Below are 19,659 nucleotides of genomic sequence, written 5' to 3' on the forward strand. Positions count from 1 at the left end.
TCCAATTCTCTAGGTAATAATGTTGTTTTCACATTCGTTTGATGGATTTCAAGATCATATACTGCCGCTAAGGCAATCAACATCCTAATGGATGTTATCCTTGTTGCAGGCAAGTATGTATCAAAATAACCAAGCCCTTCTTTTTGTCTAAAGTCTTTCACAACAAATCTTTGTCTTGAATTTGTCAATAGTACCATCAACTTCTATTTTCCTTTTGAACCTAAAGGTTTATTTTCTGGAGGAAGATCAATCAACTTTAATCTCACTATTGATTACTTCTTTCCAAAAGAATAAACCCGAAGACAACATCGCTTCTTTAAATGTTTGAGGCTCATTTTTAAGAAGAAATATTACAAAATCTAATCCAAAGTAAGTTGACGTTCTTTAACGTGTACTACGCCTTGGATTCTCATCAGTACATTCCCGTTTGGTTCATTTTAAGTTTGTTTAAACCCTCCACTCGACTGCTCATATTTAGTTTTATACGGATAAATATGTTAAAAGAACTCAGTATTATCCAGTTGTTCCGGGGATTATTAGTTTCTCCATTATGTCAGCTACTAATACTCGTAATCCTGAACTTGAAGCTAAGCTACCCGCAGAATGCTCGCCCTAAAACCCGAATGATATTGAAGCAAAGAAAGAACAAAAGTAGATCATGGCTTAACCGGTTTTGTTGCTTTAGTTTGGAACTTCTACCATATACTAGATATCAGTATATGTTATTTTTTTTGTCTCAATTTATGCGACACAAATAAAATTTAGATAACCAATGATATTTTAAATATATTTTTAGATATTTTAAGTTGTTAATTATTGTAATTTATAATATTTTTTATGTAATTTTCAAATAATAAGGTTTCGATGAACTTGTTTGATCTCTTGGTCTTCTTACCCGTGAGAGACACAAGTTGAAATAGTGGTGGGACGAATGAGTATTAGAATTCAGAAAATAAACCTATGCATAACAACTCTTGGCATAAACAGAAACAACGCATACTTCGTAAAAAGTTTTCAGCAATTTGTTTGTTTTTAGTCTGAAGCGGTCAGAAGAGTTACACCCTTTCAAATAAATATTTATTTTATCAGTTTTCTTATTATTAAATATTTTTTTATTAGAAGGGTAATTTAGTAATTTCACTTCAAGTTTTTTAAGTTAGTGCCTTTAAAGTAGTATAGATATAGATTATAGATATAGATATAAATATATATGTAAATATTTGTTTTAAAAAATATAAATATATTTTGAAATTTTCCTGAAATGAAAATATTCAAATCACGAAATTACCCCAATTGAAAAATTTAAGGCGGGAGGGGCCAAACCCCATAACTTCTCTTCCTTCTCGAACAAGCTTTACACTTTTATAATTTGAAAATCACCTCTAAATACCTAAAACTTCTTTTCTTCTTGTTAACTTCTTCAATTTGCTCACTTTATTTATTCCCCCCCCCCCCCCCCCCCCCCCCAAAAAAAAAAAATAACAAAAAAACTTTGAAATAACCTAAAAAATAAATGTCAATGGAGTTGGACCCGGATGAGGTTTTTGGTGATGAGGAAGATGACCCTGAAACTGAATTCTTCAAGGTAAGCTTCCTTTACTGCTCCCTCCATCCCATTTTACTTGTCCCAAATTTACTGATTTTATTTTTTATTTACTTGTTATTTTTAATTAATAAGACAAAGACAATTTCTTTTTTTCCTTTTTAAACCCTTAGTGTTAATTATCTTTTTTCCAAATTAAAATGTAAACAAGACACTATGCCATGTTGTTAATTAATTTTTTTAATCAATGTGTGTGATTTCAGTAAGATAGTTCTTAGTATTATCTTGTGGCTGTTGTATTATCTTGTGGCTAACAATGTTAGTTTATTTTGCATACCGTACTACTTTATATGCACTTGTTATACTGTTATCGGTTCTAAGCTGGAGGTATATCGGAAACAGCCTCTCTACTATGTGGTATGGTCTGAGTACACTCAACCCTTCTCATACCTCACTATATGGGAATAGTGGGAATACACTGGTATGTTGTTGTTGTTGTTGAATGAATGTGCAATGTCAAATTGGGACGAGTAAAATAGGAGAGGGGAAGTATTTTAGAAGGGAGAATGGGAAATGGCAAGTTTAGATGAAGGTTTAGTTAGCCAATCAACTGAGTTACTGTGAATGAGATTCCTTTACGATGGACAATTAAACTAATATATTTGTTTTTTTTTTTTAAAAAAAAGAATCTCAAATGGACAATCGAAATCAAATTAAACATATAGGAAAGATATGCCACTTTAGGAGTTATTATGATTTTCGACATGCTCGTTTGAGTCAAGATTTTATTATTTCTTTTTTTTGTTTAAAAATTGGGGTAAGAAGATTAAGTTTAGGTAGCTAACCAACCGAGCTAATAAGATTGATAATTAAACTACTATTCAGTATTTTTTTCTTTTTTTTTGAGTAAAGCATCTAGTACCCCTAAGCTATGACCGAATTTGCTACAATACACTCCAACTTCACAGACGTATTTTTGTCAATCTTTTTAGCTGACGTGACACCTTTTGTCAATATTTTTAGCTGACGTGGCACCTTTGATAGGTGTCACATCAACACAAAATGGTTACAAAAATACGCTAAAATAGTTCAGGGTAATAGGACTCTTGTGAAGCTCTGTGTGTCGTAGCAATTTTGGCCATAGTTTAGGGGAACTGGATGCTTATCTCTTTTTTTTTTTTTTTGGTTAAAAAGATAATCTAATGGACAATCGAAATCAAGCTAAACATGCAAGAAAGAGATGCCACTAAGTTGATTTTTCACTTGCTCATTTGGGTAGTCGAACTCTCAACAACTAGGTGAAAGTTGAGGTAATCAATCAATCGAACTACTAAAATTGACAATTAAACTACTATTTAGTATCTTTCTTTTAAAATGTCAAATGCTAAATCAAAATCAGACTAAACATGCAAGAAAGGGATGCCCCTAAGTAATTATTATGATTTTTCACTTGCTCCTTTGGGGTTAACATTGAGTACTAAACTATTTGATACTAAACTATTTGGTATTCTTGTATCTCAAATGGGCAATCAAAAATGAAAGTAAACATGCAGGAAAAAGGCACCTTTAAGGAGTTATTTTGATTTTTCACTTGCTTGTTTGGGTTCATAATTGAGTATAAAGCTATTTGGTATTTTAACATGCAGGAAAGAGAAGCTACTAAGGAGTTATTGGTTTATCTTGTGGATGCTTCACCTAAAATGTTTTCCACTACTTGCCCTAGTGTAAGTCCTTTCACCAGCTGTTTTTCACATTTTGTTTAGACTTTTTGATTGATTTTGGATATTTAACGTTACTCCCACTTTACTTTAAGCTGATAAAGTTGGCTACTTTACTGTATATTTCTTTTGGCAATTAATTTATTATCTGATTGAGTAGAGTTTCTTGCAAAGAACAACTGTCAATATGTTCAAGCTCAGTATTTGGAGGAATAGTGTGTTCAAATCATTGGGCATTTCCTTGAGGTTGGAGTTCTAATGCTTTTCATTAATTAGAGATGTACGTTTTAAACCATATGGTTAAGAAACTAGTTCATTTAGTAGAGGTGAGTGGAGTGACTTGGTGAGAAAGTTAAGCTGATGAGGTGACTATTTCAATGCGAGGCTCTTTTTGGAAGTAATTTGTAATCCGATTGAAAGACGTTTCTTGCGAAGCGCAATTGTTAGTATGGTTCTCGTGACGTTCTTGCTGCCTTGTTGGGTTATTTTGAACTTTTGGCTGGAATTTGGAGGAATAAAAGGCTTTTTTTTGTGCTAACAGCAGGTTTGAAAACAATATTTGGCACCTCATTTGGGTTATTCTCCTTAAAAGTTTGACGGGATTCCAGGATGCATATTTAGTTAAAAACTGTTTTTTTTGAAAAGGGTCCCACCTCTTTGAGATTGAAGTTCTCATGCTTTTCGTTTTCTTGGGTTGTAATTCTGAACAATATTTTTCTTTAAAGCACCCTTCTCAATTTTCTTTAGCATTTTCTTTTTTCGATTGTAAATGTAGAATCCCACTCATTTCTGCAGGATGATGAAAAGACTGCAACTCATTTTCAAGTCGCCATCAATTCCATTGCACAATCTCTCAAATCTCAGATTATTAATAGGTCTTATGATGAAGTTTCTATATGCTTCTTTAACACTGTAAGTCCTTGTTCTGTATAAACTCTACATTTGATGATGTGCCTTTGACAACTCTTTTGATATAATACCCATAATCACTGCTTTTTTTTTTTCTATCTACAATGATTTTCAGAGTTGATGTTAGTTATGCTACAATCTTGTACTACATAATATTTGCAGGGTCGTACTTATCAGCCACTCCCCCCACCCCCAAAAAATGAAGAAAAGAAAAAAAAAAAACTGAATTCTGAAATACCTTTGTTGGACTTTTCAGTTGTAACATGAGAATTCTGTGTGGATTTATATTTTACTTTATCCTAAATATAATGTGGTTTTATGTTTTGATTTACTTGTGGGATCCAAGTCTTCCTTGCGCTATATAAGTTTGATCAAATGTTAGTTAGGTAGGTGAGATGTATGTGTTCTAGTTCTAATGTTGTGCAGCAGGCAAGGTGGGTGAAAGACCATTCTTCTATCAAGGCAAATTAGTTTCTTGCTATTTTCCTCTTATCTAACTCATGTTTCCTTTTCCTGTTTTATTTTGTTCTATTTTGATAAGGAAAAGACCAAATTTGGAAATTTATTTTTAGTGATGATTTTTTCTTGTGTTCTCCTTTTGTCTGATTTCAGCGGGAAAAAAAGAACTTGCAGGACCTAAGTGGCATTTATGTATTTAATGTTCCAGAAAGAGAGGATCTGGACAGACCAACAGCTAGGCTAATTAAAGAATTTGACCTCATTGAAGGTAAATCATCATATAGGTCCCTACTTTAAGTAGAAGATTTTGGTGGGCATGTGGTTATGCACCTATCTCTGTTTTGACAAGATTCTACATTGGTCCTCAAATTGCTTTGTCCAACCAAACATGGGAAAATAAGAAACCATTTTCTAGAAAATGTTTTCCTCCATACAAACACACCCTTCTTTTCATCCCAATGAGTATTGTTGTATCTGTTGTGGTTTATTCCTTGCATTAGCAACAACAACATACCTATGTAATTCCACAAGAGGGGTGTAAGTTTGGTGAAGGCTAGATACACGCAGATCATGACCCTACCTTAGCAAGGTAGAGAGGCTAATTCTGATAGACCTTCAACTCAAAAGAGATGTTATTTGAAGCAGGGTTGCAAAACAAAACTGAGATCAAAATATCAAGATACAAAGCAAATGAAGCAATAGTTAGTAGAACACAAACTGAAGAATTAGAAAACTACATGACTACTAAATACTGCCACAGTATATATCTGTACGTGCATGTGTGTATAATATTATATATTCATCTATGCTTCATTAGCGCCTTTCTCATTAAAGCCCACACTTAAATTGCACTTTTTGTGCTTCAAAACTCTGGGAGACCAATGCTTTTCTATACTCTTCACTTTTGAGAGCTCTGGCTTGTTGTCAGATCTGCCTAAAGGAACTAGGCTCTCAAATATATGTAGAAGGACTCACATTCACCGACTCTTCACAGTCGCTGTACGAGGTGCTTTAATAGTCCTTATTTGACTAGCTAACTGGAATACCCTAAAATGATGTTATTTCATAATTAATAAGAATGCATAGAATTTCTGCTATGTCAATGGACTGAAAAAGCTTTATCCTCGATACAATCCGTTAAATGTCTTGCGTCGTCAATAGAGATAGACTTAAGGAAACACAACGTGACTTATCTTTTTTGGTTTACTTGACTTGTGCTGCAATTACCTGTTTAATATGTTTGCAGAAAGATTTGCTAAAGATATAGGAAGTAAGTATGGAATTGTGCCTGGCTCTCGGGAGAATTCTCTTTACAATGCTCTTTGGGTTGCACAAGCCCTTCTCCGCAAAGGGTAAGATTTGCTCAATATTCTCCCCAGTTTACCTGCCTTTTCCCTCTCATTTCCTTTTTGTTTTTACCTTAAATGATATGCACCCCGCTTTTTACATGTATTTAAAACCATTTCCAGATCTGCAAAAACTGCTGATAAACGCATTCTCCTGTTTACAAATGAAGATGATCCTTTTGGGAATCTCAAAGGTGTCGTTAAAGTGGATATGATGAGGACAACACTGCAGCGTGCCAAAGTATAGTATCTATGCCACTTATATTTATTGATGTATCAATACTTTAAGTCAGTTAAAAACAAATCCCAATGGATGTAAAGATAACTCTAATTTAAAGGAAATTGGGATTGTTAAGTAACTTTGCTTGTCAAATTCTTGAATGATAATTACACTACTATTCTAATCAGATTGTTAATGGTTGCAGGATGCTCAAGATCTTGGTATTGCAATTGAGCTTCTTCCACTAAGCCAACCAGATGACGAGTTCAATGTTTCCCTTTTCTATGCTGTATGACCATTATTTATTTTGAAATCCTTTGTTGCATGTGGCTGTTATCTAATTCAAATCTTCGGCTGCAGGATTTACTTGGTTTGGAGGGTGATGACCTTGCTCAGTTCAAGGCTCTCGTAGGAGAGAGGTATACTTGAAACAACAATACTTGTTATGAATTCCCAATGGATAGTTGTGAGCTATTCAATTTTGTAAATGTTATATGTATGGGTAGCTCATATGTTCGCACTAGTCAAATGATGAGTCTCTATTTCAAAAGTAAAACTACTTTCTGAAGGACTTGATATTTATTGACACAAACTTACTGTTGTGTGCTTAGTAATTATTCATTAAAGGAGTCCAAAAGTTGAAGATGTTTTTCCATATAGTCCTTTCTTTCAGTGTTCAAGATGAGGTAGTCGTTTGTTGTCAAGATATTTCTCTAAGTGATCTAATCTTCATGAAGATTTAGTATGATGATAATATGAAGGGAAATAACATTTATTTTGCTCTTTCAGAGAGAAACGAGGGTCCAAAAGTGTTATATCTGAGTGTTCATCAATTTACTTGTTAGTTTATTTATTTGTTTTCTTGATTGATGACATGAATACTCAAGTTTTGAAAACCAAATAACATGAAGGTGAGATGACCAGATCTGGATTAAACCAAGATCTGGTGTTTGTGCTTCGTCTGCTGTTAAACAGCTCAGACTTGTACATGTCTTTTTTTAATTTGGGAATCTGACTGGTGGTGTGTCTTGTGCCTATGTTACTAAACTATGCATTTGATAACTCCCTGCATTTCCAAAATTTGTCGTTTATTCCTTATGATCAAGATGACTGGACAATATACGCCAGTTTGCAAGGTGCCAAGCTCTGCAATTTGAGCACGTCGGATTTGTAGTTTTTTTTTTGAGCCTAAATTTACTGAGAATGTTTTGGTCCCCGTATTCATGTGTTCCTTCCCTATGCTTGCTATACCAGGTTTGAAGATCTGAAAGACCAGCTAAGAAAACGTATCTTTAAAAAGCGCAGAGTTCGAAGACTTAGACTTGTGATTTTTAATGGATTATCTATTGAACTCAACACCTATGCTTTGATCCGTCCAACTAATCCTGGTCTGTCTTTGTTGTCCTATCTTTTATTATGTAATGATTACTGTGAGGTGACAATAAAGTAAACGTCATACCCGTTTTTATTTTTCTGCAGGGAGAATAACTTGGCTTGATTCGATGACTAATCTTCCTTTGAAGGTGTGTATTAGCTTCACCGTCATGCTTCATTATTGACCTTGTTCCTTTTTCTATTTCCTTTTGTAGCTTCGTCTCTTTTTAGTGGGAGGGGGATTCAACGAAGATAGCTCATAACCAACTTTTGCATTTCTTGGGGTTTTGATTTTTAGAAGTTCTAACTGTAATAGATTTCAGCAGTCTTTTGTCCATTCGTTGAGGATTAGTTGCTGTTTTCTTTCTTTAAGACATTTCAGCCAAAGCAAAATCTCGTTTGACCTTCTATCTTTCAATATATTTTGTCAGCCTTTGGTTGGTCGATTGCAGCTATACATTTTTGTGGGAAGAGCCATCAGTATAAGTTTTTTATTTCACTTCTCTGTACATCCCAAGCATACTACAATTTTTTTGTGGTTTCCTCATGGACCAATCATGTGCATATCGTGCTAATGAATATGATTTGGTACTCTTAGGTCAGTGAATATCCTGCAGAGATCTTGCCGATGAATCTGAATAAAAAAAAACAGAGAACCTTATTAAATAAAATTTATCATGATTTTTATTTATTATTTTCTATTATTTACTAAACAAATCCTTCTAAAGCATTTTAGGCGCTTGTCTAGGTATTTCTAATATATGTTTTCTTAGTCCACATTCTATCTTGAACAAAATAATACATAGAATCTCGTATATGTTATGTTGGTGTTACTTATGCAATTTTTACAGGGGAAGTTAAATACTCTGTCACCATTGCAGGGTATTTCTAGAAATGAAAAGTTTTGTATCACAAACTAAATGATGTATTAGTGATGTTGTGTTTTATACTGATTATGATACAAGTGTTTTAGACTCTTACTATTTCATATACGGGAAACCAAACAAGCTTGTAGAGCTGATGGAGTTCATTCGAGAAATTATTACTCTCTACTCAAATTAGTGGTGTCTGCTTGGTGTGTTGGGTCTACGACACAAGGTTCACTAAATACTAAGTATTTGTAGTTAAAATTGAAAAAGTTTGTGAAAGTTAAAGGTGTGTTCAAACATGAACTTCCTTTGGAAAAATAGTTTGTGAAAATTGAAGATTTGAGAGTAGAAACCTGTGTTTCACTTGAAATACATCTTTAAACCAATACTTCAGTCTTTGATCTAGTGTTCAGATGCTTAAATATTTATAGCCAAATAAGTATGTACAATTACTGAAGAATAAATAGTATCAACCTGGAGAAGAATGGACATAGAGACTTATTGTAGCCGGCCCCAATGAGATTGAGATTGAGGAGGAGTTGATTGATTTGTTTTTGTGTAGGTTCAAGTGTAAGCATTTAAATTTGTATAATGTTAATTGTTAGCATAGTAGAAGATATAAGTAAAAATAGTTGGGGCTGTTACAGAGTGGGAGGATGTAGGTTAGGGAACAATGTTGAAATTTGAGCTATTTTGTCCATTGCTTTAAAAATTTTTGTTTGGCGCTCAGCTTCTTCACATATTTATTCCTGCATGTATTGACAATACCCTTTTGTCATATCATGCTAGTATTTGGTAAGTTATTGAGAAATTCTGTCAGCTTGTCTCTGAGAGTCTGAGTCCCTCTTTCTTGGGCAAGTCATTGACTCCAAGTTGTCACTTGGTCATTGGAGTCGGTAGAAAATTTAATGAAATTTCAGTTCTGGTCTTGTGATGGGATTTGGTATAAACAAGTATTTAACCTCTACTGTGGTCTTCCTTGTTTACAGATTGAGAGATCCTTCATATGTGCTGATACTGCTGCTATAATTCAGGAGCCTCCAAAACGCTTTCAGTCTTATAAAAAGTTGGTATCTGTTTCTTAAAAGGATGGCTCCTTCCTGTATGCGAGTCATCTTCTTCTGATTTTCTTGACTCTAGGCTTCTCTCTTCTACTCTCCTTATTTAGATAAGTGGGGGGCGGGGAGCATTTTTCGGACTCCAAAAAAGTTTAGGGGACTTTCCCTATTTCATGTTGCTCAACCTTTTATATAATGTTCTCGCATCTTTTCAAAGATCAATTTCAGTAAAACCTTTTCACTTTCAACAGGGAGCATGAATTATTATTTGTTTCTTTGACAACTTCAAAATTTAACCACTAAGGATCATTTGTTTGGGAAACAAGTTATCCCGGGATTAATTATCCCGGATTAGTTATCCCACCCTCAAGGTGGGACAAAAATAACACCACAATCCGGGGATGACTCATCCCAGGATGAGTTATCCCATGCATTTTATCCCGACCAAACATGGGATAAGCTCATTCTAAAATTAATCCCGGAATTAGTTATCCCTTATCCCTTGTTTTGAATGAGCCCTAAAGATGGCTCGATCAATTTTACCAGAACATAGTAAAAAAGACAAAAATTGAAGGTAGCACAATCGCTTTGCAGATTATCCGAAGAGAAGCCAAATATTACCAAGCCTCTCCACAAACTATAAAAGTTTTTAGCTCCTAATAGTGCTCTCTTTTTGCATTGGTTCTATAATTTTCTGATTAATTTAGAGAATATGGATACAATTGGACTTGGAAACAAGGTGATAAATTCTCACCATATAAGTTTTGAAAAGATCATGTAGTGAGCTCAGGCATCCTGGGAAATTTCAAATTTGGATTTTCTTGATTTGCTATATTTTGTTTAGTTACCAAATGACCAGGCCCAACTTGACTCTGATAGATTTCTTCAGTCATTAACTGATGTCTTATGACTTTTTCTTTCAGTGAGAACATCATGTTTTCTGTGGCTGAGCTTTCAGAAGTCAAAAGAGTTTCAACTGGACATCTTCGTCTTCTAGGATTTAAGCCATTAACCTGCTTAAAGGATTATCATAACCTGAAGCCAGCTACTTTTGTCTTTCCAAGTGATGAGGTCTTTTTTTTTTTTTTTTTAATAATCGACCCGCATTTTCTTCTTTATTTGGTATATGGTCATAAGTTAAAGATTATTTGCAGTTATGAGGTGTCAATCTGTGCTGGTTAATAACTTAATATTTGTCTAGCTGCTATTAGTGAGATTTAATTTCTAAGATTCTGTGGCGTTTATTAAATATTTTTTTAAGGTTCTTTAAAAAGTATGGTACTTTTGCCAATTTATCTTGCTGACAAATGGGATATTAGATTGGATCATTTCACCTTTAAAACTACATCTAGAAATGAGTCTGTTGTGTCCACTTGATTTGTGCTTTATTTATACATTTCTATATCTACCTTCATGTCCATATGTCATAGTAAATCAGATTTAGCTGTAACAGCTTGCACAGTGCAGTACCAATGGATTTTAACCATACAATTTTCACCATTTCATAAGATATGACATTTCTATGTTGATCAATTCTCTTGTTTCTCTTTGGTACCTACAGGAAGTGATTGGAGGCACTTGTCTTTTTGTTGCTCTCCATAGATCAATGGTGCGGCTTAAGCGGTTAGTATGCCTTAATTTTTTTAACTTTAATTAGCAAATAGGGTTAAGTTAATAGTATGGAGTGATACGCCCAGTTATGCATAGTTAACCTGTTATCTAAATTGAGAAGTGGCTGGATACCCTCTTAGGCAAAAGTCCATCTCTTATAAATTCGACTCGGTTTTCACTTTGGTCACTGTTTAAAGAGTTTTGTCAATTTAAATTTGAAAATGTGCCACTAGCCAGCCTTCAGTCTAAAGGAAATTGATGCAACTGTTTTGTGTCTTCCTCTCCTCCTCATTTCATCCTATCTTAGGTAGTTGGAGCGACTCTATCAGCATCCCACTGTGCTGAATCCTGTTTGAAGTTGTGTATAAACAGGCTGCAACAATGCTAATTTGCTTTGATCTCAACCATTACACAAGTGGCACATGTTGCTGACTTTTGGGCATTTTTTCTGCTATGCCTTTTCACGTTATGATTAGTTTGCAATTTGTTTATTTTTGCCCTACTGTAGAAATAAATTCATGATCCTTTTTCTTGCTGTGCGTGCTCAATGTGTTGCTGTTTTGTGTTTGACTTTTAACCATCATTGCAGCTTTGCAGTTGCTTTCTATGGGAGTTCAAGTCATCCTCAATTAGTTGCTCTTGTTGCACAAGTAAGATATCTTTTTCCCCCTCCAAATCCTTTGGTATCATATGTAACCAAATCTGCCTATTTAGGCGCTCATGATTGCTGGGATCTGTGATCGCCTCTGACATGCACTGAAGGATATGGTGTATGATATTGAGACAACAATAAGTATAAAATTCAATACAATCAATAAAATATTCTTAATGACTATTGTTCGTGAAATTCAAGAGAGCCGTTAAGAAATATTAAATCGGACATTCTTAATCCATATGTGATAGTAATTTCAGAAATAAAAGAACTTCCCTTTGTGTAGCTTAACATGTAGCTTTCTTGTGTGTTTCATCAATTTTCTCAAGAGTTTCACATCTTTTCTTGTGTTTCGTCAAAAACTTCCCTATGCCTACCGACTCCTCATGCTAGGCGAAATTTTTTATTTCTTCTTCTCAGAGTTCAATATTCTCACCTCTTTCGTGAACCTTTTTTACAAGAACATGCCTTTTTGGGGTGGGGTGGTGGCTTTTGGTGACACCACCACTCTTTTTGATTTAAAAAAAATAATATCCCTACTTGAATATGACGTGTTCCTCATCCCACTAACTTTATGAACTATGACGTTAATATTCTACTCTTTTTTTTTTTTAGTAATATACGATGCAAGTCCAGCATTACCTTGTAAGATTTTTGAGTGCATTCTAACTTATCAGTGGAAACTGGGTGGACGGAAGTAGCCTTTTTGGTGTATTCTCTTGTCTTTGAATAATGGAAAAAACTTCTACCTGTTTGGTCTTACATTTTCATGGTTTTTGATAAATGCAGGAGGAAATAATGACTTCTAGTGGTCAAGTCGAGCCACCAGGGATGCATCTCATTTATCTTCCATATTCTGATGATATCAGACCCATTGAAGAGGCATGCAGATGATGTCTTAGTCATAATTGATTTCTTATTCTATCATGAAAAATAGTGAAGTCTATACCTATTGAATGTGGTTGTACTTGCAGCTTCATACTGATCCAAATTCCGTGCCTCATGCCACTGACGACCAGATCAAGAAGGCCTCTGCTTTAGTGAAACGTATTGACCTCAAAGATTTTTCGGTGTGCCAATTTGCTAATCCTGGTAAGAGATCATAGCTTGGGAAAGGAAATCAATGTTTTATTCTGCCGCTATATATGCAATTTCTATTCCAATTTGATGCTTTTTCACTTTTACTAGGCTTTCCGCGGCTTTTAGAATTAGAAGAGTGGGTTGATAATTTTTATGGCATGGAAGCCTATCTGGAGCTTGATGTTATAGTTGGGTCTGAGTAACTGATCCATCTATTTGTTGATTAAATGAAAGTTAATAATTCAATCATAGGGCGGACATCCAAAGAAGCGAAGTTCCTGGTGTAATTTGTTAAACATTTCGAGGCGGTGTAAATAGCTGAATCTGCTTATAAACTTCAAAAATGGACTTTTAACACGAGTTCTATTCTTTGAACTAGTGTGAAAGAACTCAATTGTGAAGAACGTCTCCGATTAACAAGCACATGTAATTTCTACAGAACTGTATGAAGTGGAGTTCCCTCTTTGATAAATAGAAGTTTGTGTCTTCTAAGATCATTTCTTGCAGCATTACAGAGACATTATGCAGTATTACAAGCTCTTGCTCTTGATGAGGACGAGATGCCTGAGATTAAAGACGAGACTCTTCCAGATGAAGAAGGGATGGCCAGGTAATGATGGATTTCCATTTCCTCCATCTTAGGTCCCTTTAGTCTGTGATTTTGGTCTCTTTTAGTTTTCGACTTGCCTCTATGTTTTAGAAAATTTGTTCTGAAATTCCTTGCTTGTATCTTGTTTGGTTGCCAGGCCTGGTATTGTCAAAGCATTGGAAGAATTCAAACTCTCTGTATATGGAGAGAACTACGAGGAAGAAGACTCAAATATTGAAGGAAAAGTTGAACCAACAAGGAAACGAAAAGCAAATGCTATGAAAGAATATGGTAACTATGACTGGGCTGACCTTGCAGATAACGGGAAGGTAACATTTCCACGCTTATTGCCTCAGTTCTGAGCTTTATAACCGATCCAAAATGTTGTCAATCTATAATTTACAAGGGAATGTGGTTGAACTTTAGTGAGACGCGCACAAAAGTTACATTGGCCAAAGCTGTTACCGAAGGCTGAAACTTTTGTGGGATGCACATCATAAAGTTCGATTAGATTTCACTATTATATTGACTAGTTCACTTCTTTTGGTTGCCATATTGCAGTTAAAGGACTTGACGGTTGTAGAGTTGAAGTATTATCTAGGTGCACATAACCTACCGGTCACCGGAAAGAAAGAAGTCTTGATTAGTAGGATCTTAACTCACATGGGTAAGTGAGTTGTGACAATTTAAGATCTTGTCTTTCTGCCATAAGTTTGTACAGAATGACTCTTTTTATTGCTGCCTGTTTAGTAGTTAACCCTTTCTATTTGAGACCTTCATGTTTTGACATTATTATGAAAATTAAGAGGTCTTGTTGCCTGTTGTTTCATGTACATGAAGAATTGTAGTGACTTGATTAAAGATGTCAATGGTGTACGAATGGGGTTAAAATGGCTCGATCAACTTTGCCAATATGATCAAAAAGTTCCAATGAAGAAATTCAGAATGAAGCCATACATAGCTCTAAAAATTGTGGACCTCGCTCTAATAAGACACCACGTGGCAAAGTTGTTTTTGAAAAAACACCGTTGACAAGTAATGACATGGATGAAACTTTTTGCAACGGTGATGGCATAGATGAGTCAAAACTTTTATTGGATGACATAAATGAGTAGTTTGATGACATATTTTAGCCATTCTCCGTATAATCAATTATTATACAAGATATTATATAATCTAACATGTGTTGGGCGCGTTTGGCCATTGGTTACACGAAACTTCGCACATTACTCGTAAAAACTTATACTATAAAGTTTGAATTTTATCTTTTTATATTTTAATGAATAGAATTTAAAAGTTTAATCAAGATCCACATAACAAATGTTTAAAATCATTCATATACTCAAATAATGAGTACCAATTGTAATTGAATCAGAATTTTCAATAAATTTTTGAAAGGTTGAATATTAGAATGGAGAAAGAGAATATATGTTTACCATAATTATCAATACACAAGTTAAGGGGAATATTGATTACAACCCGATAAATATGGAACTAATTTTAAATTATATAATTAAAAATAAATTTTAAAAATATAATTAAAATAATATATCTTTTAATAAGTTGCTATAAGTCTATAACTTGTAACTAAATTGCTATTAATGCAATTATCTAAAAGTCTTGCTAAAATTTGTTATTTTAAATCTAATAATACTATAGGGGATAATTTTCTTTTATGGGAATAATTACAAAAGTCTTATTCGGATCTTGGTTATTACTTCAGTAAAAATGATTACTCCTTATTCACAAAGTGTGATGACGGTTCCCTTACTGTCCTAACTGTTTATGTTGATGATATCCTCCTTGCTGGGGACAGTGTGGCTGAATTGGATTCTTTAAAGTTGTTTCTTGATGACCAATTCAAGATCAAGGATCTTAGTTTGGTTCACTATTTTTTGGGTTTAGAGATATCCTCATATCCACTCAGCAGAAGTTCACATCTGACTTGCTTTCTGAATTTCATTGTGACTACTTCTCTCCTGTTTCTGCTCCACTTGATGCTTTCTTAAGGCTCACTACTGATATGGGTGCTCCCCCGACCCTTCTACTGACTACTTATCGTCGACTTGTTGAAAAGCTGATGAACTTTCTTCAACATACTAGACCTGACATCTCTTGTGTTGTTCGGCATTTGAGTCAATTTCTACAGACTCCTTAGGTGCCTCATCTTATGGCTGGCATCCATGTATTGAGATATTTGCTCAATGCCCCTGACCCTGACTTTGGTCTTCTCTTCAATAAAGCTTCTGATTTCACGTTGTTGGCTTACTCTGATTCTGACTGGGCTGCTTGTGCTCTTTCTAGACGATCAATGACTGTTTTTTTTGTCACTTTGAGTGGTTCTCCTATTTCTTGGAAAAGCAAGAAACAGCCTACGGTTTCTTTATCATCAGTTGAGGCTGCGTATAGAGCATTAGGAAAAGTTGTGGCTGAGGTCTCTTGGCTGATACATTTGTTGGCTGATTTTGGTGTTTGTATTTCTCGTCCCATTCCTGTTTATTGTGAAAGCCATGCTTCCCTTCACATAACCCGGAATTCTGTTTTCCACGAGCGCACGAAGCATATCGAGATTGACTACCACTATGTTCGCGATTGTGTTAATGCCGGCCTTTGTCTTCCTGCATCATGTCTATTCTGCTGACCAATTGGCCGATGTCTTCACCAAATCTCTTCTAGGTCCTGCTCAAGTGCTCATCATGCCATAGTTGGTTGGAATTACGTAGATACATGTATATATACGTAGTTGACACATGTATATATTTCATTTTCAGTTTAGATTGATGTATAGTAATAGAAAAAATGATACAATGCATCAACTAATACATATAATTGGCAAACATTAGCCAAATATTAAAAAATTGGCATGAAATAGCGATTCCGTCAAATAATTAACACTACACACCTATAAATTATTTTCCTGAAAAATACTAGTATTTTTCTCTCTCTTCTAATCCAAACTAAAATTTCTCTCTTCTAATCCCAACTAAAATTTCTACTTAAATTAGTAAAAATTTGAAAAATTGAATGATAATTTATTAATTTTTTACGGTAATTTTTAACTTCTTTCCGTTCTTTTTATCTTTCAAATTTTAGGATTTCTATCCTTTTTCCTAAAATATCTTCATTAGAGATCAATTACAATAGATCTTCACAAAACGCAACTCAACTCATACCAACTCTTTCTTTTAATATTGTCTAAAAACTAAAATCTACATGTCAATTTTTATGGATAAAATTTTATTTGTACATTGAGTATATTATGTTTTTACGTATATATTGAAATTTTCAATATTAAAAAATAATATGGATGTGTGCAATTAATATGTGTATACGTCAAGATTAATGCCAACGAAATTTGTTAATCCAATATAAAGTATATTTTTTATATATTCGATTCAGGTGTAAATTTTTATTGAATTTAATATAAAACAAACAAAATATCTTGTAAATATTTGATTAATGTATACATTGATAAACTTTGATACATTAATTTTTACATTAGATTCATATCAAAGAATAGCGAGGGAGTATATTTAGAAATAAAAAATTTTCATCCTTTAAAATAGGAAGTAAAGAGAGAAGAAAAAGATAAAGAGAGAGAACGTGAATTATTACTTAAATTTAATATTTATTCCTTTAAAAGGGGGCAACTCTTTGTTAGTTGGCTATTTAATGCTAATTAATTAAGATCTTTTTTGCTAATTTTTTTTTGGCTATTAATTTACCAATAATTTAAGGGAGTTGTATTTATGTGTCAATTCATCTTGCAGATAATATGGACCGTTCAACATTTATATTAATTGGGCCTATTTACGCACATCTCATATATATATATATATATATGGGTCTTGCTAACATACTACATGAAGGTAGTAAGTTAGCAATGACCCTATTTTTTATTTTCCTAAAATGTCCTTAGTTTAAAATAATCACTTTAGTGATGAGTGTGAGCTTTGTCTTTTTCGCCTTAGTTTCTCAATCTCCCTCCAAAACCTATCTTCTTCAATTACCCCCCCCCCCCCCCCCCCCCCCCCCCCCCCCCGCCCCCCCCCCCCCAAAAAAAAAAAAAAAAACCTTTCAACTAAAAAATTATACGCAATCTTACTACATTTCTGTAAGAGACTGTTCGTATAACTTAAATCCATGACTTTTTAGTCACGACAGTAATACTTTACCAGTTATTCCTAGTCTAAATTTTCTATTAATTAATAATTTTTTATGTGACGTATAAAAAAAGAACACGACATATAATTTGAGACGGAGGAAATAATATTATGAGTCATGGGATACGTGCGATATGCAAACAAACAAATGTTCATCCAACCACATCACTAAATGAATCTTCATGTATTTTTTATTTGTCATTTTATTTGAATATCACTCAAATAATAATACTTCCTTAGAATTATTAGTATTTGATCATTAATAGTAGAAATTACTTTTAACTAATTCTAATAATTTTCCACAAAACTAAATTAATAATAGTTATGCATCAATTCAAAGAATGTAAAGTGGATCTCGGTAAGTTGAATCGAAGCTACAATTATTTTTACTTGTTTCGTCTGAATCTACTAGCTTTGAGGTAAATCTTATAGGCATATTCATATATTCGAAATCCTAAAATTCACCTATATCGATAAGTTGAGAGTCAAATAAAATTAATTAATTTATGATTAATATAACTTTAAAATTAGGTAGAATTATAAATAATTATACTATTGTAGAAGATGGGCGGGGGTGGGGTGATTGAAGAAGATGGGTTTTGGAGGGAAATTGAGAAATTAAGGTGAAAGATCAAAAAATTCCTAATAATTCCTATTTTAAAGAGGTGGCAGGGATACTTTGGTAAATTAAAAAATGGGGAGGATGCTAACATACTACCTACCTTCATGTAGTATGTTAGCAAAACCTCTCTTTCCTTTCTTTTCTCTTTCTCAAAAGCAGTTAGGGTTTTGTGTTGATTGTTCCCTCGTCTTTGCTCGATTTCAACTCTAACAAAGCTTCATTTTCTCTTTCCAAAAACATTTCTTAATACTATTCAGCTAAGAGAGCTGAAGTATGTCTCTGACTGTTTTTGGATTCTTATCAAATCGAGAGAATAATGAATGCCTTTCGTACTTGTGATTCTTCTTATGTGCCGCTTTCTCTATTATTAATACCGATATTTGCTTGCATTGGGTATTGTAATAGTTACGGGTGGTATTTTCTTTGTATTTAGATCCGAGAGAGAAATCATCAATTAATTTCTCCAGATTATGCTAAATTAGCGGACTACGTAGGCGTCCTAATTGGGGCCTGGTCGGATGGCCGATGACGAAAGCGGCAAAGCCTATTTAGTTAATTGCCATATTCTTGTTCAGTCCTGTTCATAGCAATTTCGGGCTATTAAAGTTGTTATGAATTCTAAGATTTTTGTCCCACCAAGACCCAATCATGAACATGAATTCTGAGATCTTTGTCGCTTTCGTCATTGGTCATTGGTCATCCCACCAACACCCAATCATGAACATGAATTCTGAGATCTTTGTCGCTTTCGTCATTGGTCATCCCACCAACACCCAATCATGATGCCTGCATAGTCCGTGAGGTCCGTCTATTTATTGTAGCCGGACCATCTCAATAAAATTATTGGTGTAAAAGCAAAGTTAAACAACAACCCTTAAATATATAAATATACAAACAAAAAAATATTATAACAATTTAGAGTTGTTTTTGTTGTTGTATATTGATTGTTTTTGGTGTAATATTTTCAAAAGACACATGACCTTTATCTTTAATATAATATGATTATTAATAAAAAATTCATTCTAGTTAATAAGATGTTGGTCATTTATTTGCAATATATTAGCTTGGATAGCTCTTTCTTTTTGTATTTTTTTAGAGAGAAATTTTAAAGAACCCCCAAACTTGTAAGAGGTTTTATTTGGTGAATATCTAAACTATTGGTTGTCTTAAGCGCCCCCTCCCCCCGAACTTGTTATTTCACTATATAGCGTACCTCCTCGTAGTCCAAAGATCACAATTCTGTAAAACACGTACGTATATGGTGAATTTTTGGCATATGTGTGTCCACAAGGATAAATATTATAAGATCCTTTTCATATTTTATCCTATATAAAAAACCACTCACTTTCAATCCCTGAAGACTTTTGCGTAAGCTTTTAATGAAGAAGAAAGGTGAAATTTTTGAGTTTTTCTTTGCTCCAAAATAGAGAAAAGTTGAAGCTTTGA

The 19,659-nt window shown here is 33.9% G+C and overlaps 1 protein-coding gene across 5 annotated transcripts; it reads left to right on the top strand.

Moving 5' to 3' along the window:
• Positions 1-1,292: 1,292 nt before the first annotated feature.
• Positions 1,293-15,708, top strand: LOC107864431 (ATP-dependent DNA helicase 2 subunit KU70). 5 transcript variants are annotated; one of them, XM_016710788.2, is made up of 20 exons: positions 1,293-1,585; positions 3,190-3,267; positions 4,057-4,173; positions 4,783-4,897; positions 5,876-5,981; positions 6,099-6,216; positions 6,401-6,484; positions 6,556-6,614; positions 7,450-7,583; positions 7,675-7,718; positions 9,428-9,504; positions 10,420-10,567; positions 11,058-11,119; positions 11,697-11,757; positions 12,549-12,641; positions 12,734-12,851; positions 13,347-13,449; positions 13,586-13,757; positions 13,990-14,095; positions 15,578-15,708. In XM_016710788.2, the coding sequence occupies exons 1-20, from the start codon at positions 1,514-1,516 to the stop codon at positions 15,640-15,642; spliced, it is 1,932 nt and encodes a 643-aa protein (XP_016566274.2). In that variant the 5' UTR covers positions 1,293-1,513; the 3' UTR covers positions 15,643-15,708. The 5 variants fall into 5 exon arrangements, with proteins under 5 accessions (XP_016566274.2, XP_016566276.2, XP_016566278.2 ...); XM_016710790.2 differs by lacking the exon at positions 15,578-15,708 and adding an exon at positions 15,439-15,494; XM_016710792.2 differs by lacking the exon at positions 15,578-15,708 and adding an exon at positions 14,269-14,639 and having other exon boundaries at positions 1,295-1,585.
• The last annotated feature ends 3,951 nt before the right edge of the window (positions 15,709-19,659 follow it).

Source organism: Capsicum annuum, chromosome 3 (genome assembly GCF_002878395.1).
Source record: "Capsicum annuum cultivar UCD-10X-F1 chromosome 3, UCD10Xv1.1, whole genome shotgun sequence".
NCBI classification, from domain to species: Eukaryota; Viridiplantae; Streptophyta; class Magnoliopsida; order Solanales; family Solanaceae; genus Capsicum; species Capsicum annuum.